Source organism: Coregonus lavaretus (assembly GCF_964263955.1).
Source record: "Coregonus lavaretus genome assembly, chromosome: 27".
NCBI classification, from domain to species: domain Eukaryota; kingdom Metazoa; phylum Chordata; class Actinopteri; order Salmoniformes; family Salmonidae; genus Coregonus; species Coregonus lavaretus.
In genome coordinates this window covers 44,807,798-44,828,519 of record NC_140014.1, presented here as the reverse complement: position 1 = coordinate 44,828,519, position 20,722 = coordinate 44,807,798, and the positions used below count along the sequence as shown (strand labels likewise).

The window sequence follows — 20,722 nt, the reverse complement described above, 5'->3', positions numbered from 1 at the left end:
TCTTACCTCTACAAAAAACGGTTGGTATCAGTGATCTTACCTCTACACAAACGGTTGGTATTAGTGATCAAAGACGATGATGAGAGTCTCTTTCCATAGAGGGATCAAACTGTTCAGACGATTCTGAGAGAAGAATGGGGGTGTCTCATTTTCTGACAAACACTGTAGCTCACCTTTCACTGCAGATGTGGAAGTGTTACATAGGCGGCTGTGGTGGATTGAGACGCATACAATGCAAAAAAAAAAAAGAAATGTATACTGACAGATTTGTATGGGGATTTGTGTATTATGCTAATTATATTTCGCGAGGACATCGACCTTAGGGGGTTTTAAAGTCACCATTGGCCTGATGGTGAAATCCCTGAGTGGTTTCCTTCCTCTCCGAAAACGGAGTTAGGAAGGACGCCTGTATCTTTGTAGTGACTGGGTGTATTGATACACCATCCAAAGTGTAATTAATAACTTCACCATTCTCAAAGGGATATTCAATGTCTGTTTTTCTTGTTTTGTTTTTTACCAATAGGTGCCCTTCTTTGCGAGGCATTAGAAAACCTCCCTGGTCTGTGTGGTTGAATCTGTGTTTGAAATTCCCCGTTCAACTGAGGGACCTTACAGATAATTGTTTGTGTGGGGTACAGAGATGAGGTAGTCATTCAAAAATCATGTTAAACACTATTATTGCAGACACAGTGAGTCCATGCAACTTATTATGTGACTTGTTAATCCAATTTTTACTCCTGAAATTATTTAGGCTTGCCATAACAAAGGGGTTAAATACTTACTGACTCAAGACATTTCAGCTTTTAATTTTTTATTAATTTCTAAAAATGTTGAAAAACATGATTCAACAAAATGTGGAAAGAGTCAAGGGGTGTGAATACTTTCTGAAGGTACTCTATATAGAACCATTTTTAGTAAAGGGTTCTTTAATCTCATCCAAAGAAGCAAACGGTTCCATATAGAACCCCAAATAACCCTTTTTTGTAAGAGTGTATTTAGAATGAAAAACTTCAATATGAACCTAAATATAGCCCACGTTTTCATCAACTTTTTGAAATTTTTATTTTAACTTTCTGAACATACTCATATTAATGGACCAAAATACAAAGAAAATCTCTAAATGGATAAGTACAAACATGAAGCATATCCATTACCCTGCTGTATTCAGGCCCCACCTGGATCGGGGAGATGTTTGTTTGTCCGGGGGAGGTGGTGGTGTGGTGACGGAGCTGGGACCTTACAGGCGGTGTAAACGTCTTGTTTCTCATGCAGGTGGCACAAACACAGGACCGTGTTACTTCTCCGGTTCCGTTATCACGGGGGTGAAAATGTCCAGGTATTTAAGCAGAATAGATTATCTGAACACACCGAGCCTATGCGAAAAACAAACCGGTCAATTAGTTTACTAATGAGTGGAGGTGTGAGCGGGTCACACACCGCCTGGGATCACGGGCTCTGGTCGCGTCCTCTCGCCATGGCTACCGAATGCTTGGCTGCTCTTTCACCGGAGAGTTCTATGTTTGCTGCGATTCACAACTTTCATTAAAATGAATTAGTGCGACGGGTGCAAACGGAAGATCTCAAGTGACAAACTATCGATGATTTAGTTCTATTTTTGTAGGCGTGTGCATACCCTACAGGTCAATTGTGCATCATGAACTAGGCCTAAGAGTCCTTAACAGATTTTGGGGGAATTAGTGTTCGTTTTAATTAACGTTTTGTAATTATGTTAATTGTGGGGTTATTCATTTGCCAAAATATGAACATTTGGACTGATACTGCACTAAGACGAATATTAAAGCTAATTTAAAAATTAAAGGTGAATTTGACATTATGATCATTGAGATTCACATTAAAATAAAAGCCTACTCAAGCCATGAATGGGTGCTTCTCCAACAAATACACTTTTATGCCCAAACATTATTTTAAGGACATTTTCAAACTAATTTTCTTTGTAGGCCTAACCCAATTTGTTGTAATGTTTTGTCTAATACAGTTGAAGTCGGAAGTTTACATACACTTAGGTTGGAGTCATTAAAACTTGTTTTTCAACCACTCCACAAATGTCTTGTTAACAAACAACAGTTTTGGCAAGTCGGTTAGGACATCTACTTTGTGCATGACACCAGTAATTTTCCCAACAATTGTTTACAGACAGATTATTTCACTTATAATTCACTGTATCACAATTCCAGTGGGTCAGAAGTTTACATACACTAAGTCGACTGTGCCTTTAAACAGTTTGGAAAATCCAGAAAATGAGGTCATGGCTTTAGAAGCTTCTGATAGACTAATTGACATCATTTGAGTCAATTGGAGGTGTACCTGTGGATGTATTTCAAGGCCTACCTTCAAACTCAGTGCCTCTTTGCTTGACATCATGGGAAAATCAAAAGAAATTAGCCAAGACCTCAGATTTTTTTTTTGAGACCTCCACAAGTCTGGTTCATCCTTGGGAGCAATTTCCAAACGCCTGAAGGTACCACGTTCATCTGTACAAACAATAGTACGCAAGTATAAATACCATGGGACCACGCAGCCGTCATACCGCTCAGGAAGGAGACGCGTTCTGTCTCCTAGAGATGAACGTACTTTGGTTTTGAAGTGCAAATCAATCCCAGAACAACAGCAAAGGACCTTGTGAAGATGCTGGAGGAAACAGGTACAAAAGTATCTATATCCAAAGTAAAACGAGTCCTATATCGACATAACCTGAAAGGCCGCTCAGCAAGGAAGAAGCTACTGCTCCAAAACCACCATAAAAAAGCCAGACTACATCATGCTGTGGGGGTGCTTTGCTACAGGAGGGACTGGTGCACTTCACAAAATAGATGGCATCATAAGGAAGGAAAATTATGTGGATATATTGAAGCAACATCTCAAGACATCAGTCAGGAAGTTAAAGCTTGGTCGCAAATGGGTCTTCCAAATGGACAATGACCCCAAGCATACTTCCAAAGTTGTGGCAAAATGGCTTAAGGACAACAAAGTCAAGGTATTGGCGTGGCCATCACAAAGCCCTGACCTCAATCCTATACAACATTTGTAGGCAGAACTGAAAAAGCGTGTGCGAGCAAGGAGGCCTACAAACCTGACTCAGTTACACCAGCTCTGTCAGGAGGAATGGGCCAAAATTCATCCAACTTATTGTGGGAAGCATGTGGAAGGCTACCCGACACGTTTGACCCAAGTTAAACAATTTAAAGGAAATGCTACCAAATACTAATTGAGTGTATATAAACTTCTGACCCACTGGGAATGTGATGAAATAAATAAAAGCTTAAATAAATCATTCTCTCTACTATTTTTCTGACATTTCAAATTCTTAAAATAAAGTGGTGATCCTAACTGACCTAAAACAGGGAATTTTTACTAGGATTAAATGTCAGGAATTGTGAAAAACTGAGTTTAAATGTATTTGGCTAAGGTGTATGTAAACTTCTGACTTCAACTGTACATAGGCCTACACAGGACCATGCAAAATAGAGTTTTAATCTCAATGAGACTAACCTGGTAAAATAAAGGTAATTTTTTATTTTTTTTATAAACCAATGTTTTTGGCAAATTGAAAGGATTTGAAAGCAAGGATTTTAGAGGTGTGAAAATGAATCCTCCTTTATTCCCTTTCATTAATGAATCACTTCTGTTTGGATGTGATTGGATGGGAGAAGGCAATGGCTTTGGCATGGTTTCTTTTTTCGCTTTCACCAATCAACCCTTAATCAGATCAGTGATTTCTCCACAGAATGCATGAAGAACGACAGGAAGGGCGTCACCTTGCGACTTCCATTTTCACATGTTAAAGGTCCAATGGAGCCGTTTTCATCACAACATCAAACCATTTCTGGGTAAGAATTAAGTACCTTTACTGTAATTGTTTTCAATTCAATTCAAATGGTCAAAAAGAAACACAAATAGCTTCTTAGCCAAGGGCAATTTCACCAGCAAATAATTTTGCTGGGACTGTCTGGGAGTGGTCTGAGTCGGGAGGGGGAAAACTGAAAAGTAGCTTTTATTGGCAGAGGTTTGGAACTCTCTGTGGTATTGGTCTATTGGCTAATTTACAGCATGGTGATGTCACAGTGGAAGGCCAAAACTCCATCCTACCGAAACAGGCTGAAATTCCAGGTGGTCTTTTCAAATAGCGCTTACACTAAAAGGGCATTATCATCATATTCCTAATTTAACAGTATTATTCCAACCTCATAGTGTGGAAATATATATAAAATACAGGAAAATCACATTTTTGATGGCACTGCGGTCTTTAAACATTAATCTTTCCTCACAGTTTCCTAAACAATAGCCTACTTACTAGCCTGTTTCCTCATGTCATTGTCTACAAAATACTATCACATTGTCCTACAATATCTAACGTTCATAAGTCAAAATATTTATGTTCTGCATTCTATGGTACTGATGAACGTTATTGATGTGAAGACCCTCCTCATAGGTGATCAGTTCCAGTGAGATCCACATGATGGCAGCATAGTATATGTCGTGAAATGCCTTCACAGCCCAGAGTGTCTGTTTCCCTTCCGTCATGTGGAGCAGAGTGGACCCACCGCAGAGAAGGGTTTCCCAAACTCGGTCCTGGGGCCCCCTGGGTGCACATTTTGGTTATTGCCAGAGCACTACACAGCTGATTCAAATAACCAACTCATCATCAAGCTTTAATTAGGGCGGCAGGTAGCTTAGTGGTTAAGAGCGTTGTGCCAGTAACCGAAAGGTCGCTGGTTGTAATCCCCGAGCCGACTAGGTGAAAAATCTGTCTGTGCCCATGAGCAAGGCACTTAACCCTAATTGCTCCTGTAAGTCGCTCTGGATAAGAGCGTCTGCTAAATGACTAAAATGTAAATGCAATTATTTGAATCAGCTGTGTAGAGCTAGGGAAAAAACTAAAACGTGCTCCCAGGGGGCCCCGGGACCAAGTTTGGGAAACCCTGTCTGCTAGAGTATAGCCCACTGATCTTTATAACCCCCACAAGAGGGCAATCAATACTATAACAGCAAGTGTCATTCACCCTTGCAATCGGAGTGCTAGGTCAACAACAGGAAACTTCAAATGCAGCAATCAAAATCAAATAAAAAATAAATATCAAGCTTGAGGGATACAACTAAAGTCATGGAAGTATTTGTCCCATTAGCATACTCTACCTTTATTTCTTTATTTTCCTTTTTTTCTTTATTTTGCAGGTCAATTAAAAGAACATATTATCACGTTTCACATGTCAAAAGCAGGTTATTATATATTTACATGGGCTACTTGCATAGTATAGAGCCGATTCCAGGAGGCTATGTATGTAGATGGGACTCCGTTATGTTTTCCCATGTTAATGTGTGGAGCTTGTTTCTCTAATGCTATTCAGTGGTCTAAGGCACTGCATCGCAGTGCTAGCTGTGCCACTAGAGATCCTGGTTCGAATCCAGGCTCTTTTGTTGCCGGCCGCGACCGGGAGACCCATGGGGCGGCGCACAATTGGCCCAGCGTCGTCCAGGGTAGGGGAGGGAATTGCCGGCAGGGGATATTGCTCAGTTGGTAGAGCATGGCGTTTGCAACGCCAGGGTTGTGGGTTCGATTCCCACGGGGGGGTGTATGTAAAAAAATATTTAATAATAATCTATGCACTCACTAACTATAAGTCGCTCTGGATAAGAGCGTCTTCTAAATGATGTAAATGTTCTGCCGTCTATCTACTAAGCTTCTCCAGGTCAATTAACACAACACAGCTTCTTTAATCGTTTAACTTTAGCCTCAATTAAACTAACCACAAAGCCATCTCAAGTTCTACGTGTATGCTTTGTTTCAATCTCTTGTTTATATAAAATAATTAGGATTTTTTTATTAAAGATAAAAGTATAGATTATAGGTATCATAATGTCTGTAATATGTGTCTTTCTTTGGCTGAGCCAGTTATAGTAATGACGTCTAGGCCTACAGGAATAAGAACCGCATTGAGGCATGCCCTTGCACGTAGCATTTGTGTGTGTGTGTGTGTGTGTGTGTGTGTGTGTGTGTGTGTGTGTGTGTTTATTCTCACGTTTCACCGTATGCTTTAGTTTCCCGCTAGGCCAATTAGGCTATGCCTGTTGACTGCTTTATATAAAACCTATTGAAGGCCTACAAAACAGAGTGAAAGCAATTATCTCTTCAATTCTAGACTCAAGAACAACGTAATGTCGATATATGAAATATTAGTTTAATATAGATATAATATAAAATATAGTTTTGACCAGAGTTGACGACATACAATCTGCATAGTCGTTCTGATTAAAATATAACCTAATGATTTCTGGTGAACTAAATAGAGAGGTGAATTTACAGTTAACTGGCATAATCTGTAAAACATAAATATACATTTTTCCTTTATATAATGTGCAGCTTTTTTCCAAAGTACAATCCACATTCGTACAAAAAAAGTTAATTGACCATTATTTGATTATAGTATAATTTAATTTTCAGAACTTTGAAGAAAATATTAATTTTGTTGGTAAATTGATGTGGTAAAAACAGCTACCATTTAAAGGTGCAGTACACCAACATTTGAAATATACTTAATTTTATTGACAAACAGTTTAATTAACTTCAAAAAGTGATCTTGATAGACATTGACCAAAAATATGGCTTAGTTTTTATTAATTTACTTACCCCACAGCTAGCATTAGCATCGCTGCTAGTGAAACAATGGTATGGTAGGGGCAATGCTTCAAAAAGCATGCCCAAAATCCTTGACGTTACTTTAAACCAAATGGTATGGCACCCAAAATATCATAACAAGTTTCACATAAAGAATATTGGAAGATATTATAGGAATTCTGGTATTTATATAACATTTTCAATAGAATAATTGTTTTTTTTTTTTTGGGGGGGGGGGGATACACACCACTTCAGCGCTATGCGTCTATTCAGAGGGTATCTGGTTTCTGTATTAAAGTTCTACCAAGCATTCATACCACTGACAGACTTTTATCAGCTGTTTTGACTGCAACTAAGCATACATCTAAGATCATTTTGATTGTGTACACTGTCATAGCTAGTTATAACCAGTAATAGACATAGGCAAGTAGAGAAGTTGCTCCATCTTTGCGGGTGATCTGTCTATCTGGTCATTGATATAGGACCCCCCGCCACCCTCTGGTGGTATGGATAACTTGCTATTATGTCTCCAGAGAAACCTAGATTCAAATAAAGGTCCTATCTATCAAATTAGCATAGGCCGAATTAGGTGTTTCTGGCTGGGGTCAAAATGACCCCAAATGACTTAAAGTCCACGTTGATAGAGAAGCACTAAAACAATAATTTAGATTTGTTAAGAACAAGTTGATTAACAAAGTCATGAAACATTTGAAGAATGTTGACCCCACTCGGTAGCTTGAGGGTTAATTGGCTTTCTATTTCTGCTTCATAATAATTATTAAATCAAATCAAATGTGTTGACTTTTTCGATTCATCTTAAAGATAGGTAGGCCATATGCATGTTTTTTTTTTTTTTTATGAATTTACCATTGCACTGTATAAAGGACTAATATCTGCCCGAAATAAGACCCCTGTAAACCCAATGGCCGTGTTTAAACCCAATGCCCCATGTTTAAGAGCCTTTAGCCTCTAAACAGCCAATCAACATGTTGTTCTACCGCATCGTTCCATCGGTAATGATTTTCTAACGCTCCACTCTGAGCATTAGAGCATATTAAGGGGAGAATTATTAACTTTCCAAAGTTAATAGAGTGCAACACCATGAACGCCTAATAAAAGCCATAGGCTACACAGGTCCTTGGAGGAATAGCCTACACTAAAAACTGCCCGAGAACTTCATATTTATATTCTGTAATATTTGGCAAATGATTAAATTATTCATCACCAGAATGCCAGGAAATTGTCCGTCTGTGTAGTGCAGGGCTCAACAGCTATAGTACCGGTAATAGACGGACATCCAGGACTTGTGACTACAGCTAGTCTAGTCTTGGGACTACTGCAGTGGAGATGGATCACAGGTTTCCTCCGACCTCATGGGTGGAAATGTCTCCGTTGAAACAACATTGATGGAGTTAATATATTATCAGCGGAGAGGCGATACAGGTTTAGAGAAGCCGAAACCCACACTGCAACGCACCGCCGTGACTGAGAGCATACGAGTCTGAGTTCACCGAGGCTTGAATCTCTTTCGACAAAATCAAAAGTACATTTAAGGCCTATTTTACTCTATCTGTGTCCTGGCATCCACAATAACTCGCCATCTGAAATCATATTAAATTATAGCCCTTAAAAAAAGGTACTATTCTGAAGGTATATCATAATTCTTCGAAAGAAGTAAACGCCAGTTTTATAAGGTACACGAGATGCACATGCCAAGCAACAATGAATTAAATGTGCGCAAATATATTTCTAAAACTATTTTTTTTTCATTATTGTCTTATTAGCCTATTCGTTTTTGACAATGAGGTTTCACAATAACACTGTGTTTTTCCATAATTATAATTATAAATTATAATAATCAGCTATAGGGCTACGTCTATTAACTATGAAAATCAAAAACTCAATCTCAAAAATATAATATTCCTATATGATCACTTTTAGGCCTAAATTACCAACTACTGTTATCTTTCTGATCGAGGTTAGAATTCACATTAGTAGGCTATTAGGTCATGTTATTAAATGAATTAGGGCGATATAAAAGAGGTGCCATATTGCAAAGACTATTTATAATATAGTCCTAAGTCAGTAAATATCATCGCTATAAGGATGAGATTTCCCATTTCTGCTGATGAAGCCTTTTTGTCAATCATTACGCTTCATTATCACGGTGTTGTGATATCCAAATGAGTGTTAACTTAACCAATGGGCTGGACTTTGATTTTAAAAGCTTATTTCCTATATATCAAACTGAGAGGCTATCTAATATCACATAAACATACAACCATAGTAATTAGAAGTAATAACAACCTCATGAATACGTCATTTTGACAGAGCTCTCTTCAGAAACCACAAGCGGTCTTTGGCGCCGGAGCGCAGGGAAGGCGCTTTCGTCTGAGGAGACAGGAGGAAACATAGAAACATCGGGGTGGCTTCACTAAAGTCACTTATGACAGGGAGGCTTTGAAGTATTTACCATGAGTATATTATTGATATTATTGGCTTCGCTTTATTTGAGAAAGAACTGTCATTGTCAACCTTGTAAACACTGATTTTCATTTTACGCATCAATTTGATGACTATATTCAGGGAAACAAATGTGGTCAGGGATATTCAACCTGAATGTTTTTGCTGGTGTTGTCTTTGTAGAATGAGCAAAATGTCACCCGAGGAAAAATCGTCTATGGTCATTATGCAATTATTTTCACATGAACCTATTGTTGCTTTTGGAGTTGCTGTACGTCATCTCCAACTCCAATCCTGCTCTACCCAATCCAGGCGCCAGGTAGTTGTGAGAACTCGTTGGCAGGTGTACTCGTCCAATCAGCGCAATTTAGCTTTAGCACTGCCGCTCTTGCGTCCCAGTCCTCCAAGTTCCAGAACGTTGACGCACATGTTCTCCTGCCACGCACGGAGCTCCATGGACCAGGCGTCACATCACTAACTCAAAGGTGCTCGAGGTTCCTGCTCAGAACATCGGTCCACCGTAGGTTAACCGTTGGTGCTCACTATGACTTTTTGAGGGGTACCATTGTGACTGGCTTAAAGAGGAAGTTACAAGATATATTCTTTTTTTTTCTTTTTTTTCTGGATTTCTATACCTGAAGTGAGGAAGATGTTTTCGTCGACGGGTAAGCGCTGTTTTACGATAGAATCCTTGGTGGCCAAAGAAAACCCTCTAACCACGGAAGATCCCATCCGACCGACAGCTCTGACCTATTCCAATCCAACTGACGCTTTCATGAACGGGTACCAGGGTCCTACCGGCAGGCCTCTCTATCAGAACCCGGAGTTGGTGTTCCCTGAGTCGGTCAACCACCCCGGGCTGACCATGAACCCCCACCAGCTAGGAGGTGGCCACCTACAGCACCCTGCACACTTCTTTGGGACGCAACACCGAGATCCTCTCAACTTCTACCCATGGGTTTTACGAAACAGGTTCTTCGGACACAGATTTCAAGGTAAAATGATTGATTGATGGTGTGTGTGTGTGTGTGTGTTTAAAATGAAATTGAATAATTTCTCAATCCCAATAATGATCAATAATTATAGCCAATGTCAAGCAGCCCAAGTTATGGTTAATTAAGAAAAAATAATGCCTCTGGGTTGCTTGTACTTTTGACAATAAGGAGTAAACCACATGACCTACACTGCATGCAGTCAGAAATGTCAATTTCACAGATTAATGATTGACAACAATTTAGTTACAATAAAGATGGGGTTAATCATTCATTTTCATCTATGTTAAACATTATCAGTTAATATTTGTTTTTATTACAATATTATTGTGGTGATCAGACAACGAGGGATGGGCTTTATAGTTAACTTGGATTTTCAACCACAGGTGTGCATCAAATATTATCAGTGGTGTAAAGTACTAAGTAAAAATACTTTAAAGTAGTACTGAAGTAGTTTTTTTTTGTTGGTATCTGAACTTTACTATTTATATTTTTGACTACTTTTACTTTTACTTCACTACATTCCTAAATAAAATAATGTTATTTTTTTCTCCATACATTTTACCTGACACTCAAAAGTACTCTTTACATTATGAATGCTTAGCAGGACAGGAAAATGGTCAAATTCAAGCACTTATCAAGAGAGCATCTCTGGTCATCCTATTGCCCGTGATCTGGCGGACTCACTGAACACATGCTCCGTTTGTAAATGATGTCTGAGTGTTGGAGTGTGCCCCTGGCTATCCGTAAATTAAAACAAAACAAGAAAATGGTGCCATCTGGTTTGCTTAATATAAGGAATTTTAAATTATTTACACTTTACTTTTCATACTTAAGCATATTTTAGCAATTACATTTACTTTAGATACTTAAGTATATTTAAACCAAATACTTTTAGACTTTTACTCAAGTAGTATTTTACTGGGTAACTTTCACTTTTTACTGGAGTCCATTTCTATTAAGGTATCTTTACTTTTTACTCAAGTATGACAATTGGGTACTTTTTCCACCACTGAAAATACCTATCTATAGTGGATATGAGATAGAGTGTACTTATCTAAAACATTTAAATGTCCCACCTTGGCTACACTTTGGTAAAGGGAAAACGTCAATCAGTTTACAACAAAACATCTCAACGCAGAGCAGCAGATGCGCTACTATATGAGGTGTAGACATGTCGATAAAAAACAAAACAAAAAAAACAACAACATTAGGTTGAGGAGAATGTACACCAAAAATTCACCAAACAATAAATAATAACCAAAATTCACCAAACCAGCCAGAAATGCTAACCAAAATTCTTCAATTTTGATAAGATAGCCCATGTTATTCCATGCTAAGATATCCATCTGCATTATAATTTTCATATCAGTGCACGAATTCCTTCGGTCTCTACAGAGTTAGTAGGTCAATCAGATTTGAGTTTCTATTCATCCCGTGTTCCCTATAACTGCCTGTTCTGGTGCCTCCAATTGTTAACTGAGGACCTCTTTGCTGATTGTTTTCCTTTAGTGTGTTTGTAATTGTGTATATTTGTATTCAATTGTATTTTGTCAATTGTGTGAAAGTGACCTTGGTCTCAGTGACACTCACTGCTTTAATAAAGGTACAAATAAATATAGCATAGTAAACTGACATGTTATGACACCTGTTGTAACATATATGCGAAGCCAATGATACAGATGATAAAATATGTAGGAATCTGTTCGTTTTATTCTAGATCTAAAGTCCAGGTTAACGGAGCGCATAGCGAACCAGTCTATTTTCCCACGGCACCATGGCTGGTTTCCCCACACACCGGGCCACAGACAATCTGTAAAGGAAATATTGTCTTTGTCACGCGGTCAATCCCACTGTGAATTTATCCCGAACCACGCGAAACCACTATCTGAGTGAGTGGGCACATCGTGCACAAAGATTTTATTCCCAAATGTTCTCCCCAAAATTGTTTCAGAATCTGGCAGGATTTTTATGACAACTTTTACTGCCAAATGATATGTCTCACATCACTTGTAAATGTTTTTGTCTCAATCACTTTTAAATACACATAGGGGCCTATATGCACGACAGTCGATTAATGTAATATCTTGCGAGGGGTTATATTCACTTAATTATTATAATGAAAGTAATATCTTACATTTACATTTTTTGTCATTTAGCAGACGCTCTTATCCAGAGCGACTTACAGGATCAATCAGGGTTAAGTGCCTTGCTCAAGGGCACATCGACAGATTTTCCACCTAGTCGGCTCGGGGATTAGAACCAGCGACCTTTCGGTTACTGGCACAACGCTCTTAACCACTAAGCTACCTGCCGCCCAGGGGGGGTTATATGTAGGCTAACTCTCCCTAATGTTCCGGTGTGACTCCATTTAATAGGTCTGCTATACAATTAGGCTACTTGGACTCATACGATCAAGTATTCTCAATATTTGAACACAGGTTTCATATTATTCTCAATTTAAAGAAGGCGAATAATGTTGTTGATTAATTAAATAGTGTCTCATATATATATATATATCCTATGTTGTTGCGATATAAAATCTAGGCCTACTGTTTAAATTGAGGCCTGCATTGATGTAGACGGTGTCTAGACGTTAAAACGCTGAATGGACTATACCTCAAACTACACCAAGAGTTTATAAACTGCTGTTCTTTTCCACCTTACTGCACATCAAAACGCGCCTCATGTTGCTCAGTGTGTTCATTGCTTCAATCTAAACCTCACTGTGATTTCCCTCTCTCTCTCTCTCTCTCTCTCTCTCTCTCTCTCTCTCTCTCTCTCTCTCTCTCTCTCTCTCTCTCTCTCTCTCTCTCTCTCTCTCTCTCTCTCTCTCTCTCTCTCTCTCTCTCTCTCTGCCCCCCAGGAAATGATGTTTCCCAAGATAGCCTGCTCCTTCACGGCCCGTTCGCCCGGAAACCCAAGCGCATCCGCACCGCCTTCTCCCCGTCTCAGCTCCTGCGGCTTGAGCGGGCTTTCGAGAAGAATCATTACGTAGTAGGAGCGGAGAGGAAACAGCTGGCCAACGGTCTCAGTCTGTCTGAAACACAGGTGACATCGGTATCCAATATTGAATTGTATTGAACACGGTTCAGGAATATATATCAATTAATTGTAATAAATTCCAGCCCAAACGGATTCCGCAATCTGGGTTGATAAATTGAGGGTCGGGAAGTCTGCTTCTTCATCGAAATAAAATATCTTCAAGAACATTTAAATAAAGTCTTATATAATTTGTATTAAGACGTAATAACACACAGATAAATCAGCAAATTATTCTTATTTAGTTGTTATAAATAAAGAAAACAATTGCAGCGTATTCTTTATAAGTTCGATGAAGGGGATCCCTATTCCGTTATATTAGCTTCGTGAAATACATATTTTAAACCGGCTCCATTCACATTATTTTAAATATGATTGCAATTAAAATCTAATTATAATAATAATAATAATAATTATTATTATTATAATTATTATTATGAATATACAATTATTATTATTATTCACGTTTAACATTATTATTAGGCTATAATGAACATTAGGCGTATCCATTATTAGGCCTTCTGGAAAACATTCGCTCTTTCCTGCAGGTATAGATAGGACTATAGTTCGTTCACATAGGACAAATAACGACACATTTTTATTCTAAAATTACTCTTAGTGATAGGCCTACTATAAAAATAACATCTGACTAGACTATAGTAGTAATGTATTGTCAAGCTCAGTGAATCATTTAACAATCAGCTAAAAAGGTCATAAGACTTACCAAGCGTGAGCTCCATTTACAATGCGTTCTGATGATGAACAAAACATACGATATTCTTTAGCTAGAGCATAACGTGTCAACATAACGTCGCCTACAGTGAAATAACGACACACACACAAGTAACATTCAAATGAATAACTCTACATTTTGATACAAACTCTTTCACCGTCCACTCCTGCATTATTCTCGCTAGTCTTTCAAGATAGGATTTATTATTAAGATAATCTATATACCTACTATAAAACTACAAGACGAATAGGGAAGGCCTCTATTAAATGTCGTTGTTGGAATTAAATAGGCTATGGTTGTTGAATGCAAACAATCGCGGGATAAAAAAATCTTTATGACTTGTCTTCGATAATGGTGAGGTACGGTCTAACTGCCAGCAACCTAACTTCCATAGGACATCATGGTGAAACGAATCTGCACCAGCATCACTAGGACCCCGATTCATTACAATAGGAGTCCCGTGCCCCCTCCTTGGCAGGCTTGACAGTTGCTTATAATGACAACTAATACTTCAGAATTACATCATTTACCAAACATCATTAAATCAGTTGACTGGATCAACTTGGTGTTGATATGCAAATTATAATATGCAGCCAACAGTATTGGTGTTGAGTGTAGGAAAGCTGTTCATCCAGCTTTGTGCACAGAGGCTGTCTTTTCTTTACTAGTGCTGTTTATGCAAATAGTGGCTATTTGTGAAGGTTTTACATGTAATGTTCATGATATGGTTGTTTTTAAGTTTAATGCACTAAATGCATATTTTTTTTGGGGGGGTTACATTTCATGAGAAACAAAAGTGAAACAGAGCATCCAGGGTGGAAAGACAGAGGTCCCTCCGCCTCTGACCTTCTCCTCCAATGGGTTTTGAGAAGGAGACAAGGAGAGAGGAGAGAGGACGAGAGGAGTGTGAGATCTTCCCAGCATAAAGAGTGGTTCATTGGGGGCGGCAGGTAGCTTAGTGGTTAAGAGTGTTGTGCCAGTAACCGAAAGGTTCTAATCTCCGAGCTGACTAGGTGGAAAAATCTGTCGATGTGCCCTTGAGCAAGGCACTTAACTTCCCAGCATAAAGGAGCCTAGAGAGCCCTCCAATAAAATCAAATAGATGTCTCTAATGTCCCTGTCTTCCTCCCCAGGTGAAGGTGTGGTTCCATATCATAGATAGATGTCTCTAATGTCCCTGTCTTCCTCCCCAGGTGAAGGTGTGGTTCCATATCATAGATAGATGTCTCTAATGTCCCTGTCTTCCTCCCCAGGTGAAGGTGTGGTTCCATATCATAGATAGATGTCTCTAATGTCCCTGTCTTCCTCCCCAGGTGAAGGTGTGGTTCCATATCATAGATAGATGTCTCTAATGTCCCTGTCTTCCTCCCCAGGTGAAGGTGTGGTTCCATATCATAGATATATGTCTGTAATGTCCCTGTCTTCCTCCCCAGGTGAAGGTGTGGTTCCATATCATAGATAGATGTCTCTAATGTCCCTGTCTTCCTCCCCAGGTGAAGGTGTGGTTCCATATCATAGATAGATGTCTCTAATGTCCCTGTCTTCCTCCCCAGGTGAAGGTGTGGTTCCATATCATAGATAGATGTCTCTAATGTCCCTGTCTTCCTCCCCAGGTGAAGGTGTGGTTCCAGAACAGGAGGACTAAGTACAAGAGACAGAAGCTGGAGGAGGAGGGGCCTGACTGTCATCAGAAGAAGAAAGGAAACCACCACATCAACAGATGGAGGCTTGCCACCAAGCAGGGCAGCTCAGAGGACATCGATGTCACCTCTGAGGACTGAGAATACCCCCACACTGCCCTCTACTCCCCTGGCCCCTCTACTCTCCTGGCCCCTCTACTCCCCTGGACCTCTACTCCCCTGGCCCCTCTACTCTCCTGGCCCTCTACTTCCCTGGCCCCTCTACTCCCCTGGCCCCCTGGACCCTCTACTCCCCTGGCCCCCTGGCCCTCTACTCCCCTGGCCCTCTACTCCCCTGGCCCCTCTACTCCCCTGGCCCCTCTACTCCCCTGGCTCCTCTACTCCCCTGGCCCCTCTACTCCCCTGGCCCTCTACTCCCCTGGCCCTCTACTCCCCTGGACCTCTACTCCCCTGGCCCCTCTACTCCCCTGGCCCTCTACTCCCCTGGCCCTCTACTCCCCTGGCCCTCTACTCCCCTGGCCCTCTACTCCCCTGGCCCCTCTACTCCCCTGGCCCTCTACTCCCCTGGCCCTCTACTCCCCTGGCCCTCTACTCCCCTGGCCCTCTACTCCCCTGGACCTCTACTCCCCTGGCCCTCTACTCCCCTGGCCCTCTACTCCCCTGGCCCTTTACTCTCCTGGCCCCCTGGCCCTCTACTCCCCTGGCCCCCTACTCCCCTGGCCCCTCTACCCTCCTGGCCCCCTGGCCCTCTACTCCCCTGGCCCTCTACTCCCCTGGACCTCTACTCCCCTGGCCCCTCTACTCCCCTGGCCCTCTACTCCCCTGGCCCCTCTACTCCCCTGGCCCTCTACTCCCCTGGCCCCTCTACTCCCCTGGCCCCTCTACTCCCCTGGCCCCTCTACTCCCCTGGCCCTCTACTCCCCTGGCCCCCTACTCCCCTGGCCCCTCTACCCTCCTGGCCCCCTGGCCCTCTACTCCCCTGGCCCTCTACTCCCCTGGCCCCTCTACTCCCCTGGCCCTCTACTCCCCTGGCCCCCTACTCCCCTGGCCCCTCTACCCTCCTGGCCCCCTGGCCCTCTACTCCCCTGGCCCTCTACTCCCCTGGCCCTCTACTCCCCTGGCCCTCTACTCCCCTGGCCCCTCTACTCCCCTGGCCCCTCTACTCCCCTGGCCCCTCTACTCCCCTGGCCCCTCTACTCCCCTGGCCCCTCTACTCCCCTGGCCCCCTGGCCCCTCTACTCCCCTGGCCCCTCTACTCCCCTGGCCCCTCTACTCCCCTGGACCTCTACTCCCCTGGCCCCTCTACTCCCCTGGCCCTCTACTCCCCTGGCCCTCTACTCCCCTGGCCCCTCTACTCCCCTGGCCCCTCTACTCCCCTGGCCCCTCTACTCCCCTGGCCCCTCTACTCCCCTGGCCCCTCTACTCCCCTGGCCCTCTACTCCCCTGGCCCCTCTACTCCCCTGGCCCTCTACTCCCCTGGCCCTCTACTCCCCTGGCCCCTCTACTCTCCTGGCCCCCTGGCCCTCTACTCCCCTGGCCCCTCTACTCCCCTGGCCCCTCTACTCCACTGGCCCTCTACTCCCCTGGCCCCTCTACTCCCCTGGACCTCTACTCCCCTGGCCCCTCTACTCCCCTGGCCCTCTACTCCCCTGGCCCCTCTACTCCCCTGGACCTCTACTCCCCTGGCCCCTCTACTCCCCTGGCCCTCTACTCCCCTGGCCCCTCTACTCCCCTGGCCCCCTGGCCCCTCTACTCCCCTGGCCCCTCTACTCCCCTGGCCCCTCTACTCCCCTGGCCCCTCTACTCCCCTGGCCCCTCTACTCCCCTGGCCCCTCTACTCCCCTGGCCCCTCTACTCCCCTGGCCCTCTACTCCCCTGGCCCCTCTACTCCCCTGGCCCCCTGGCCCCTCTACTCCCCTGCCCCTCTACTCCCCTGGCCCTCTACTCCCCTGGCCCTCTACTCCCCTGGACCTCTACTCCCCTGGCCCCTCTACTCCCCTGGCCCTCTACTCCCCTGGCCCTCTACTCCCCTGGACCTCTACTCCCCTGGCCCCCTGGCCCTCTACTCCCCTGGACCTCTACTCCACTGGCCCCCTGGCCCTCTACTCCCCTGGCCCTCTACTCCCCTGGACCTCTACTCCCCTGGACCCTCTACTCCCCTGGCCCCTCTACTCCCCTGGCCCTCTACTCCCCTGGACCTCTACTCCCCTGGACCTCTACTCCCCTGGACCTCTACTCCCCATGCCCTGTGTCCCCTTTCTGAGGACCAATGTCAGACCCTATTTATTATGTAAAGTTATGAAGTATAATGACATGTTACAAGAAGAAAAATAACCCCCCTAAAGGACTAAAAGTATTTGATAAGTTTCTTCAACAACAGCAAGAGAAGAGCGTTTTGAGTCGATGGTCGGTGATGCAGAGAAGAAAAACTGACTTCATGACACTTGACTTGTACAGGGGGTGTTCCATCCTGCATCATACAGCTTCTCTGATCTACCCGGCACTTGACTTGTACAGGTGGTGTTCCATCCTGCATCATACAGCTTCTCTGATCTCATAATGTCTGATCTATCTAATGATCTTTGGTGCATGACTTACAACAGCCAGAGGTGAGAAAGGTTTTTGTTTGTGTTTATTTTGACATAACGTTGTGTATTATTACATTCTAGACCGTTCACACTAAGGCTGCTTCTGTTCTGCATCTGAGGAATCATATACAATTCAAAGACATTTTTTCTTCAGTTTCATAACCGGGCCACGTTCAGTTGTCGAACGTTGCAGATAGAAATGCCACGAACAGAACCGACATGTTTGTTCTACAGAACATATTTCTATGTGAACGTTCCTGCTGAACTCGCCTCTGGTGTATGTGCAATACAGGCATCCACACCTTCACTAAACTCACTGTTGGTGGACTGCTGCATGGATGAGGATTAAGGTGACCAGGACTCAACGGTGGCTGGGGTAGAATAAACCAATCTAATGGTAGACTCTGTCATTACTGGTATGTTTACCGACAGACACATTGACATCCATGTAATATCAAACATATACAAATGTAACGATAAATGTAACAATAAATAAAGATGTTTTAGAAACAAGAACATTAAAAAAAGGAATTAAGAATTTGTTTTGAGCTACGTTTAGCTAGCTCATAGTCTTCTCCTAATGGGGTTGAGAACGACCAGGTAAGGCAGGTAAGGCAAGTAAGGCAGGTAAGGCAGGTAAGGCAGGTAAGGCAGGTAAGGCAGGTAGGGCAGGTAAGGCAGGTAAGGCAGGTAAAGCAGGTAAGGCAGGTAAGGCAGGTAGGGCAGGTAAGGCAGGTAAGGCAGGTAAAGCAGGTAAGGCAGGTAAGGCAGGTAAGGCAGGTAAGGCAGGTAAAGCAGGTAGGGCAGGTAAGGCAGGTAAGGCAGGTAAGGCAGGTAAGGCAGGTAGGGCAGGTAAGGCAGGTAAGGCAGGTAAAGCAGGTAAGGCAGGTAAGGCAGGTAAAGCAGGTAGGGCAGGTAAGGCAGGTAAGGCAGGTAAAGCAGGTAAGGCAGGTAAGGCAGGTAGGGCAGGTAGGGCAGGTAAGGCAGGTAAGGCAGGTAAAGCAGGTAAGGCAGGTAAGGCAGGTAAAGCAGGTAGGGCAGGTAAGGCAGGTAAGGCAGGTAAAGCAGGTAAGGCAGGTAAGGCAGGTAAGGCAGGTAAGGCAGGTAAGGTATGTAAGGCAGGTAAGGCAGGTAAGGCAGGTAAAGCAGGTAAGGCAGGTAAGGCAGGTAAGGCAGGTAAGGCAGGTAGGGCAGGTAAGGCAGGTAAGGCAGGTAAAGCAGGTAAGGCAGGTAAGGCAGGTAAGGCAGGTAAAGCAGGTAAGGCAGGTAAGGCAGGTAAGGCAGGTAAGGCAGGTAAGGCAGGTAAGGTAGGTAAGGCAGGTAAGGTAGGTAAGGCAGGTAAGGCAGGTAGGGCAGGTAAGGCAGGTAAGGCAGGTAAGGCAGGTAAAGCAGGTAAGGCAGGTAAGGCAGGTAAGGCAGGCAAGGCAGGTAAGGCAGGTAAGGCAGGTAAAGCAGGTAAGGCAGGTAAGGCAGGTAAGGCAGGTAAAGCAGGTAAGGCAGGTAAGGCAGGTAAGGCAGGTAAGGCAGGTATGGCAGGTATGGTGGAGGGACTAGACGAGAGCACCTTTAGTTTAGTTAACAGGTGCCCGGCGTGTCTTCCTCAACAGACCCCTTTCTCCTCCAACAGACAGAACATCATCCTCATCCCTAAAGTCTTTCACCTCTAAAAACAGAGTAAAAGTAAGTCCTACTACTCTGTACCATCCCTTTCACCTAGCGCTACATGTCCATATTCACCTAGCGCTACATGTCCATATTCACCTAGCGCTACATGTCCATATTCACCTAGCGCTACATGTCCATATTCACCTAGCGCTACACGTCCATATTCACCTAGCGCTACATGTCCATATTCACCTAGCGCTACATGTCCATATTCACCTAGCGCTACATGTCCATATTCACCTAGCGCTACATGTCCATATTCACCTAGCGCTACATGTCCATATTCACCTAGCGCTACATGTCCATATTCACCTAGCGCTACATGTCCATATTCACCTAGCGCTACATGTCCATATTCACCTAGCGCTACATGTCCATATTCACCTAGCGCTACATGTCCATATTCACCTAGCGCTACATGTCCATATTCACCTAGCGCTACATGTCCATATTCACCTAGCGCTACATGTCCATATTCACCTAGCGCTACATGTCCATATTCACCTAGCGCTACATGTCCATATTCACCTAGCGCTACATGTCCATATTCACCTTGCGCTACATGTCCATATTCACCTAGCGCTACATGTCCATATTCACCTAGCGCTACATGTCCATATTCACCTAGCGCTACATGTCCATATTCACCTAGCGCTACATGCCCATATTCACCTAGCGCTACATGTCCATATTCACCTAGCGCTACATGTCCATATTCACCTAGCGCTACATGTCCATATTCACCTAGCGCTACATGTCCATATTCACCTAGCGCTACATGTCCATATTCACCTAGCGCTACATGTCCATATTCACCTAGCGCTACATGTCCATATTCACCTAGCGCTACATGTCCATATTCACCTAGCGCTACATGTCCATATTCACCTAGTGCTACATGCCCATATTCACCTAGCGCTACATGTCCATATTCACCTAGCGCTACATGCCCATATTCACCTAGC

At 43.2% G+C, this 20,722-nt stretch overlaps 1 protein-coding gene across 1 annotated transcript; it reads left to right on the top strand.

The window, feature by feature from the left end:
- Positions 1–9,746: 9,746 nt before the first annotated feature.
- LOC311102509 (homeobox protein EMX1) lies at positions 9,747–15,645 on the top strand (the record flags this gene model as incomplete). Its single annotated transcript, XM_084143869.1, has 3 exons — positions 9,747–10,092; positions 12,956–13,140; positions 15,478–15,645. 3 exons carry the CDS (start codon positions 9,747–9,749, stop codon positions 15,643–15,645), a joined length of 699 nt encoding a protein of 232 aa, XP_083999995.1.
- Between the last annotated feature and the right edge of the window lie 5,077 nt (positions 15,646–20,722).